The sequence below is a fragment of the Oncorhynchus masou genome, chromosome 31, assembly GCF_036934945.1.
Source record: "Oncorhynchus masou masou isolate Uvic2021 chromosome 31, UVic_Omas_1.1, whole genome shotgun sequence".
Classification (NCBI taxonomy): Eukaryota; Metazoa; Chordata; class Actinopteri; order Salmoniformes; family Salmonidae; genus Oncorhynchus; species Oncorhynchus masou.
Window position 1 is genome coordinate 618,306 of NC_088242.1, and position 10,597 is coordinate 628,902.

General features: G+C 41.8%; 1 protein-coding gene across 2 annotated transcripts; it reads left to right on the plus strand.

The window, feature by feature from the left end:
• The first annotated feature begins 745 nt into the window (after positions 1-745).
• LOC135523345 (beta-microseminoprotein-like) lies at positions 746-5,480 on the plus strand. Of its 2 annotated transcripts, XM_064949965.1 has the most exons (5): positions 746-923; positions 2,015-2,052; positions 4,124-4,232; positions 4,478-4,580; positions 5,274-5,480. In XM_064949965.1, exons 3-5 carry the CDS (start codon positions 4,157-4,159, stop codon positions 5,401-5,403), a joined length of 309 nt encoding a protein of 102 aa, XP_064806037.1. In that variant the 5' UTR covers positions 746-923; positions 2,015-2,052; positions 4,124-4,156; the 3' UTR covers positions 5,404-5,480. The 2 variants fall into 2 exon arrangements, with proteins under 2 accessions (XP_064806037.1, XP_064806036.1); XM_064949964.1 differs by lacking the exon at positions 2,015-2,052 and having other exon boundaries at positions 748-923.
• Positions 5,481-10,597: the final 5,117 nt, after the last annotated feature.

Below are 10,597 nucleotides of genomic sequence, written 5' to 3' on the forward strand. Positions count from 1 at the left end.
AGCAGTGGCTTCTTCCTTGCTAAGCAGCCTTTCAGGTTATGTCGATATAGGACTTGTTTTACTGTGGATATAGATGCTTTTGTACCTGTTTCCTCCAGCATCTTCCCAATGGTCCTTTGCTGTTGTTCTGGGACTGATTTGCACTTTTCGCACCAAAGTATGTTCATCTCTAGGAGACAGAATGTGTCTCCTTCCTGAGCGGTATGACGGCTATGTGGTCCCATGGTTTTTATACTTGCGTACTCTTGTTTGTACAGATGAACTTGGTACCTTCAGGCGTTTGGAAATTGCTCCCAAGGATGAACCAGACTTGTGGAGGTCTACAATTATTTTTCTGAGGTCTTGGCTGATTTCTTTTGATTTTCCCATGATGCCAAGTAAAAAGGCACTGAGTTTGAAGGTCGGCTTTGAAATACATCTACAGGTACACCTCCAATTGACTCAAATTGTGTCAATTAGGCTATCAGAATTTGTGTGTGTGTGCGTGCATGCGTGCTTGCGTGTGTGTGTGTGTATGTATGTTTTGCTAGGTATGTGTTTCTATCTCTCTTGTAAATACAGACACTTTCTCAGCTGTGCAAAGTTCATCAGTAAAAACTAAAGACACATGGCCATTCTGGACTGTGTATTTTAGTCGTATTTACTGTTCCAGCACTGCCTTAAACAAATACTGTTCCCTGTTGTTCAGAGATTGATAGATTTAAGAGTTATGGGCAAATTCACTATGCACATAGAGCTTTGGGGAGAGCAGGTGCGCTCCAGCTGTGTGTACGAACTTAAATAAATACATTGGGAGGGCAGTTATGACTACTGTGTGATTTGAAGACATTGGGCGGGGTATTAACGTCTTATATAAAGCTGTGAACGGGGGAGACATAAGACAGTTCAACTTACATTTTGACAAGAAGACTTCTGTCAGCATGGTACGTACCCTAACCCATATCGTAGGGACCCTAGAGTAGGGCCTCTCTGTTTTGTGATTAGAAGTTATTACGTATCACTTGTGAAATGTTATAAACATACATTTGATGCCAGAAATGAATTGGATTTATTATTTCAACTTTAGTATCAGATATTTATTAATAAGTAAATATGTGAGCACTGCGTGTGAATCTGTGTTGAGTCTGTCAGTGAACGCTGAGGGCCTATTGAAACAAGCATTGGCCAGTGTACTAACGAGCCAAAATCACTCGCACAGCTGATCATTAAAAACTGTCACATCTTATGCTTCACGGAGTCGTGGCCGAACGACGACAACATCAACATACAGCTGGCTGGTTATACGATGTACCGGCAGAAAAGTGGCGTCTCGTAAGACAAGGGGCGGCGGTCTATGTATTTTTGTAAACAACAGCTGGTGCACAACAACAGCTGGTACTTCTAAGGAAGTAGCTCATTCTTATTTTTTTTTTAACAATTTATGTAATCCATCTACAAAAATAACGTTTTCAAAACTAATATGGTCATTTTTTATCAAGATCGGGAGAACGTATCCCTGGACTGTCCACTTTTGAAATGTGTAACTAAGAACTGGATTCAATCCATATGGCAAAAGTTTTGTGGAAAATCAGGTAAACTTTTTAAAGTCCGATTGAGCCGACATATGCATAACTGCAGTCTCTGCAACCGCAAGAACATTTAATGCAGCTTTTAATTGTCAATCACGCTGAAACACTGAATTTCCATGATAGAGCGCTAGATCAAGTCAATCGTAATATTTAGATAATCTATATTTATTTTTATAAAATGTAGACAAGTCTAATAAAGTTATTTAAAATAGCACGTGTTATGTTATCTTGACATATGTGCCAACTGCTTCTTTTTTCTTATACTCTTAACTATTTTTTACATTCGTCTGCCTTACGGTTTCCAATGCTCCTGATAGGTCGATATTTCATTTGAAGCATGAGTAGGGAACCTAGATGCAGCTGTCTGGTATCATAATCAACGAGACCAAATGATCTGTTAATTTATTCTTGTGGGAGTGTTTTAACTACTTTATCTACTTCCCCAGAGTCAGATGAAGCCCTTTCTCTACAGTACCAGTCAAAGGTTTGGACAAACCTACTCATTCCTGGGTTGTTCTTTATTTTTTATATTTTCTACATTGTAGAATAATAGTGAAGACATCAAACTATGAAATAATATGGAATCATATAGTAACCAAAAAAAGTGTTTAACAAATCAAAAAATAGATTTTAGATTTTAGATTCTTCAAATTAGCCACCCTTTGCCTTGATGACAGCATTGCACACTCTTGGCAATCTCTCAACCAGCTTCATGAAAAATGCTTTTCCAGCAGTCTTGTAGAAGTTCCCACATATGCTGAGCATTTGTTGGGTGCTTTCCTTCACTCTGCAGTCCAACTCATCTCAAACCATCTCAATTGGGTTGAGGTTGGGTAATTGTGGAGGCCAGGTCATCTGATGCAGCATTCCATCACCCTCCCTCTTGGTCAAATAGCCCTTACACAACCTGGAGGAGTGTTGGGTCGTTGTCCTGTTGAAAAACAAATAATAGTCTCACTAAGCACAAACCAGATGGGATGGCATATCACTTCAGAATGCTGTGTCCGCCATGCTGGTTAGGTGTGCCTTGAATTCTAAATAAATCAAAGGCAGTGTCACCAGCAAATTACCCTCACACCTTCACACCTCCTCCTCCGTGCTTCATGGCGGGAACCACACATGCGGAGATCATCCGTTCATCTACTCTGCGTCTCACAAAGATACGGGAACCCAAACCCCAAAAATCTGCAGCAGCTACTCTTCCTGGGGTCCAGTAAAATTAAGGCAGTATATGCAATTTAAAAAATATTACAAAACATTCACAGATTTCACAACACATTGTGGCCCCCAGGCCGGTACTCCACCACTATCACATATCTACAGTACTAAATCCATGTATATGCGTAGTGTGTGTCTTATTGTGTGTGTGTGTGCCAATGTTTGTGTTGCTTCACAGTCCCCGCTGTTCTATAAGGTGTTTAATCTGATTCTCCTGCTGCATCAGTTACCTGATGTGGAATAGAGTTCATTGTAGTCTTGGCTCTATGTTGTACTGTGCGCCTCCCATAGTCTGTTCTGGACTTGGGGACTGTGAAGAGACCTCTTGTGGCATGTCTTGTGGGGTATGCAAGGGTGTCCAAGCTGTGGGCCAGTAGATTAGGCAGACAGCTCGGTGCTTTCAACATGTCAATACCGCTCATAAATAAAAGTAGTTATGAAGTCAATCTCTCCTCCAATTTCAGCCAGGAGAGATTGACATGCATATTATTAATATTAGCTCTCTGTGTACATTCAAGGGCCAGCCGTGCTGCCCTGTTCTTAGTAATTGCAATTTTCCTAAGTCCTTTTTTGTGACACCTGACCACACGACTGAACAGTAGTCCAGGTGAGACAACATTAGAGCCTGTAGGACCTGCCTTGTTGATAGTGTTGTTAAGAAGGTAGAGTAGCGCTTTATTATGGACAGACTTCCCCCATCTTAGCTACTGTTGTATCAATGTGTTTCGACCATGACAGTTTACAATCTAGGGTCACTTCAAGCAGTTTAGTCATCTCAACTTGCTCAAATTTACACATTATTAGCTTTTTTACATCATTTATTACAAGATTTATTTAAAAATAAAAAATAAAAACCCTTGAATGAGTTGGTGTGTCCGAAATTTTGAGTGGATATAATATTTCACCCCTTTTTATGTTGGCACAAAACTACCTCCATACTTCCATCGTTTAAAAAACAAAAAAATAAACATTGCCAGTTACATTCAGACATGTCTCATTACACTTGTCAAAACGGAGAACACCATCGTGTTTGTGAGAATCTCCCCTTTCCAAAATGAGTTCACATTAGTTTTGTTGGCCAAACCATTTGGACGCTACAGACGTTTTGAGGATGTCTCATGGTCTGACAAACACTGCTGTACCAGATGCGGAAAGCTGACATAGGCTGATGGATTAAGACGCAGGCATCCCTAGTTTACTGACACGTTTTAATGGGGATGTTTTGTATGTTAATTCGCGCAGGTTAGCGCAGGATAAAGAAACCCAGCGTTAACCTGCAGATGTGCGTAAAAGTATTCAGTGTTCTTTGCAATCGACCAATCGTGTGTCTGTCACAGGGTTCTCTCGTTCGTGTGGTAGTGTGTGTGCTGATGTTGGTGGTTGTGTGTCGAGCTCAGTGCTTCTTCCAAGGGCTGGAGACCAAAGACCCCAAGACTCCAACAAAGGGTGAGTCTAGTCCTATACGACGATACTATTACAATTTTAATCAGTGAAGTTAGCACTGTAACCAGGATAAGGAGGGTGTGATGCTGTATGCGTTTGGTAATTTGGCAAAAACAGGTGTGTGTGTGTGTGTGTGTGTGTGTGTGTGTGTGTGTGTGTGTGTGTGTGTGTGTGTGTGTGTGTGTGTGTGTGTGTGTGTGTGTGTGTGTGGGTGTGGTGTGTGTGTCTGCGTGTCTGTGTGTGTGTAGGGTGTGTGGATAAGGAGGGAAAGCAGCATGTGTTTGGTTCTTCATGGGTGAAGGACTGCTACGACTGTTCCTGCTCCATGCGAGGCATCAGATGCTGCAACAGGTAACACCAGATTTCTGTATTAAATTCTAATAAGCTTTATAGGCATGAGTATAACCCTATCTGTCTCCACCCTCAATGAGAGATGCACTAGTTATATTGAGAGATTGAAACCAGCAAACAACCGCCTGATTTGACCCCCCCTCTCCCCCCTCCTCCTCCTTTTTTTCTCCCCTTCTCTCTCTATTTGTCTCCACCCCCTTCTCTCCCCCTCTCCCTTCTCTCCCCCTCTCCCCCTCTCCCTTCTCTCTTCGTCTCCTTCTCTCTGCCTTGATGTCTCCACCCCTCTTTCTCCCCCTCCTCCCTTCTACCGCTCCCTCTATCTCCACCCGCCTTTCCCTCCCAACCCATCAATCTCTATCCATCCCCCTCTCTATCTCTCTCTTTCTCCCCTCTCTCTCTCCCTCTCCCTCTGACCCTTGACCCTTGATCTGTCTCCGCCCCTCTCTTTCTTTCTCTCTTTCTCTCTCTCTCCCTCTCTCTCTCTCTCTCTCTCTCTCTCTCTCTCTCTCTCTCTCTCTCTCCCCCTCTCCCTTCTCCCTGTCTCCATCCCCTCTCTCTCTCCCTCCCACCCTTGCCCTCTCCCTCTCTCTTTCTCTCTCCTCCACTCCCTTTGACCTCCCACTCTCCCATTCCCTCTGTCCCTCTCCCTTCTACCTCTCCCTCTCTCCCCCTCTCCCTTCCTCTCCATGTCAGGATCCCAGAGGTGGTGGATCTCTCAGCAGAGTGTGAGATGGTGGTGGACAGAAAAGCCTGCTCATACAGACTGGTGATGAAGTCAGACAAGACCAAGGACTGTAACAGCTCCTTCAGTATGGTCTTATAAAAATGTCTGCATGGTTGCATGTACACACCAACATGTATAGATGGAATTTACATCAAATAAAACAAGGCAACAGTGAACATGTCAATGTTTATTTGGATCCCCATTAGCTTTTTCAGAAGCAGCAGCTACTCTTCCTGGGGTCCACAAAAACAGAAACCATGACAAGTAACAAACACGGATACACTGATAGATCAGAATAGTCCAACAAATGTAAAATATAATGATATACAAACAATGCAGATAAAAAATACAAACAGTACAACAAAAATGTTGTGTTAGTGTGTTTGTGTGTCCGTTCTGTTCCAGGAGTTGATTTTTAATCTGTTTTTTAAAGGTCATTTTGCTGTTTGCTTGAGTTATTGGCGATGGAAGGGAGATCAATGCCATCATGGCTCTGAATAAAACTGTGCCTTGCAGCGAATTCGTTGAGGAAAATGTTGGTTCCACTGAAGTTGCAAACTACTTTAATGATTTTTTTCCTTAGCAAGATTAGGCAGTTTATACAATTTTAAAAACATTACAATACATTCACAACACATTGTGTGCCTTCGGGCCCCTACTACATATCTACAATACTAAATCCATGTATATGTGTGTGGATAGTGCATATGCTACTGTGTGTTTGTGTGTGCGTCTGTCTGTGTGTGTGTTTATTTTATTTTTTACCTTTATTTAACCAGGCAAGTCAGTTAAGAACAAATTCTTATTTTCAATGACGGCCTGGGAACAGTGGGTTAACTGCCTGTTCAGGGGCAGAACGACAGATGTGTACCTTGTCAGCTCGGGGGTTTGAACTCGCAACCTCCCGGTTACTAGTCCAACTCTCTAACCACTAGGCTACCCTGCCGCCCCTAGTGTGCGTGTGTGCATGTGTGACTGTCACGTAGAGTAGGCGTGTAACCTAACCTCTATCAAAATAAAAAGATGCATGTGTGTTTATTTACAAGTGAATTCAAACAACAGTACTGCCATCAACGTGCGGGACAGCAAAACAAATCCAAGCAACAAACAGAGTAACACATGGAATTAAACAAACATACAGTCAATTTTCCAATACAATAGAAAAATTCCCAACATAACATTTAATACATTACATCACTACTGACAATATTATCAATATATATAATTTATGAGGTATTTGGGACAGGCACTCCAACCCAATTATCCTACCTCATTTGCACAAACAAACTGTATATAGACTTTTGTATCAAATATGAACATTGACAAGTCATGCACCAAGACAGAAGTTAATTTGTGTGTCGACCCACATTGTTAACTTATCTTATAATGGCGCAGGGAGGAGTGATGAATGTGTGTGCGTTAAAGAACCAAATGCTGCCCGCGGCCAGTAAATGAGAACTTGTTCTCAACTAGCCTAGCTGGTAAAAAAAAAAAATGCAGTCTCAATTTGGTGTTATTCCCATTTTATGAATTCTTGGTTGAGCGAACCCCAGACCTCGCAACCATGAAGGGCAATGGGTTCTATAACTGATTGAAGTATTTTATTTTATAATTGGTATGTCAAATTTTCTGTCCCTTTTGATGTCCCTCTTTCTTTCTTTCTGTCTGTCTGTCTGTCTGTCTGTCTGTCTGTCTGTCTGTCTGTCTGTCTGTCTGTCAAAGATGATCAATGAAAATATGATACACCTCAGCTCAATTTTGAGTGTCATACAAAGGATCTGAATGCTTAAGTAAATGTCATATTTCCATTTTTTTTATTTTAATTTGCACACATTTCTAAAAACCTGTTGTTGCTTTGTCATTATTGGGTATTGTGTGTAGGTTGAAGAGGGGAAAAACGATTTAATCAATTTTAGAATAAGGCAGAAACGTAATAAAATGTGGAAAAAAACGATGGGTCTGAATTCTTCTGAATTCTGAAGGCACAATATGTATATACACCACAGTTCAAAAGTTTGGGGTCACTTAGAAATTACCATATTTTTGAAAGAAAAAATATTTTTTTTGTCCATTAAAATAACATCAAATTGATCAGAAATACAGTGTAGACATTGTTAATGTTGTAAATAACTGTTTTAGGGTTAGGGTTAGGGTTAGGGTTAGGCGTACAGAGGCCCATTATCAGCAACCATCACTCATGTGTTCCAATGGAACGTTGTGTTAGCTAATCCAAGTTTATCATTTTAAAAGGCTAATTGATCATTAGAAAAAAAAATGCAATTATGTTAGCACAGCTGAAAACTGTTGTTCTCATTTAAAGAAGCAATAAACTGGCCTTCTTTAGACGAGTTGAGTATCTGAAGCATCAGCATTTGTGGGTTCGATTACATGCTCAAAATGGCCAGAAACAAATAACTTTCATCTGAAACTCGTCAGTCTATTCTTGTTCTGAGAAATGAAGGCTATTCCATGCGAGAAATTGCCAAGAAACTGAAGATCTCGTACAACGTTGTGTACTACCCCCTTCACAGAACAGCGGAGTTGACGTTGAGACTGGTGTTATGCGGGTACTATTTAATGAAGCTGCCAGTTGAGGACTTGTGAGGTGTCTGATTCTCAAACTAGACACTCTGATGTACTTGTCCTCTTGCTCAGTTGTGCACCGGGGCCTCCCACTCCTCTTTCTATTCTGGTTAGTTTGGGTCTTTAAAGTGCATACTTTTATTTTATTCAGCTGCATTCACAATGATTCCAATTTTCTCCGCTTGTGCTGTTGTGGTGTTCATTGCCAATAAGCATTTCTCTGTTGCCATGCTTTCCTCCTTGCTACCCCTACCTTGGTCAACAGCTCTGCACCCCCCGCATCTCCTTGCCCAAGCCTCCCCAGCTTCTCCTTCACCCAAATCCAGATCGCAGATGTTCTGAAAGAGCTGCAAAACCTGGACCCGTACAAATCAGCTGGGCTAGACAATCTGGACCCTCTCTTTCTAAAATTATCTGCCGCCTTTGTTGCAACCCCTATTACCAGTCTGTTCAACCTCTCTTTCATTTCGTCCGAGATCGCTAAAGATTGGAAAGCTGCCTCGGTCATCCCCCTCTTCAAAGGGGGTGACACTCTAGACCCAAATGGTTACAGACCAATATCCATCCTACCCTGCCTTTCTAAAGTCTTCGAAAGCCAAGTTAATGAACAGATCACTGACCACTTCAAATCTCACCATACCTTCTCCGCTGTGCAATCCGGTTTCCGAGCTGGTGACGGGTGCATCTCAGCTACGCTCAAGGTACTAAATGATATCACAACCGCCATCGATAAAAGACAGTACTGTGCAGCCGTCTTCATCGACCTGGCCAAGGCTTTCGACTCTGTCAATCACCGTATTCTTATTGGCAGACTCAATAGCCTTGGTTTCTCAAATGACTGCCTCACCTGGTTCACCAACTCCTTCGCAGATAGAGTTCAGTGTGTCAAATCGGTGGGCCTGTTGTCCAGGCTTCTGGCAGTCTCTATGGGGGCACCACAGGGTTCAATTCTCGGGCCGACTATTTTCTCTGTATATATCAATGATGTCGCTCTTGCTGCGGGTGATTCCCTGATCCACCTCTACACAGACGACACCATTCTGTATACATCTGGCCCTTCTTTGGACACTGTATTAACTAACCTCCAAACGAGCTTCAATGCCATACAACACTCCTTCCATGGCCTCCAACTGCTCTTACACTCTAGCAAAATCAAATGCATGCTTTTGACTGACGAGCATCACTACTCTGGACGGTTCTGACCTAGAATACGTGGAAACTACAAATACCTAGGGTTCTGGCTAGACTGTAAACTCTCCTTCCAGACTCATATCAAACATCTCCAATCCAAAATCAAATCTAGAATCGGCTTTCTATTTCTCAACAAAGTCTCCTTCACTCACTCCGCCAAACTTACCCTCGTAAAGCTGACTATCATACCAATCCTCGACTTCGGCGATGTCATCTACAAAATAGCTTCCAATTCTCTACTCAGCAAATTGGATGCAGTCTATCACAGTGCCATCTGTTTTGTTACTAAAGCACCTTATACCACCCACCACTGCGACCTTTTTGCTCTAGTCGGCTGGCCCTCGCTACGTATTCGTCGCCAGACCCACTGGCTCCACGTCATCTACAAGTCTATGCTAGGTTATGCTCCTCCTTATCTCAGCTCACTGGTCACGATAAGAACACCCACCCGTAGCACGCGCTCCAGCAGGTGTATCTCACTGGTCATCCCCAAAGCCAACACCTCATTTGGCCGCCTTTCCTTCCAGTTCTCTGCTGCCAGTGACTGGAACGAATTGCAAAAATCGCTGAAGCTGGAGACTTACATTTCCCTCACTAACTTTACATCAGCTATCTGAGCAGCTAACCAATAGCTGCAGCTGTACATAGTCCAGCTGTAAATAGCCCATCCAATCTACCTACCTCATCCCCATATTGTTTTTATTTACTTTTCTGCTCTTTTGCACACCATCATCTGCTCATCTGTCACTCCAGTGTTAATTTGCTAAATTGTAATTACTTTGCTACTATGGCCTATTTATTGCCATACCTCCTCATGCCATTTGCACACAGTGTATATAGACTTTCTTTTTTCTTTTTCTTTTTTTATTTCACCTTTATTTAACCAAGTAGGCTAGTTGAGAACAAGTTCTCATTTGCAACTGCGACCTGGCCAAGATAAAGCATAGCAGTGTGAACAGACAACACAGAGTTACACATGGAGTAAGCAATTAACAAGTCAATAACACAGTAGAAAAAAAAGGGGAGTCTATATACATTGTGTACATTTTTCTATTGTGTTATTGACTGTACATTTGTGTATTCCATGTACCTCTGTGTTGTTGTTTCTGTCGCACTGCTTTGCTTTATGTTGGCTTTATGTTGGCCAGGTCGCAGTTGTAAATGAGAACTTGTTCTCAACTAGCCTACCTGGTTAAATAAAGGTGAAATAAAAAAATTAAAATATTTTTTTAAATTGCGGTTGTCAACCATCTTTCTCACTGATCATTATTCACAATTCATTCAGGATTATCCTTAATTGTGGTACCATCCGCATTAATGTAGAAGTGTTTAGAAACATATTCTATTCTTATTTACAATAAAAGTGACTCCAAAATGACACAATTATATTGGGTCTTTGTGATTTCACAGCCGAGGCTGTGCTAGAAATCCTGTCTGTGAATGTTTTGTGATGGACTGTAATTGAAGAAGTGGGATGGGATTTATTTGTTGACATGTCTATTTTTTGGATTTTGAATGA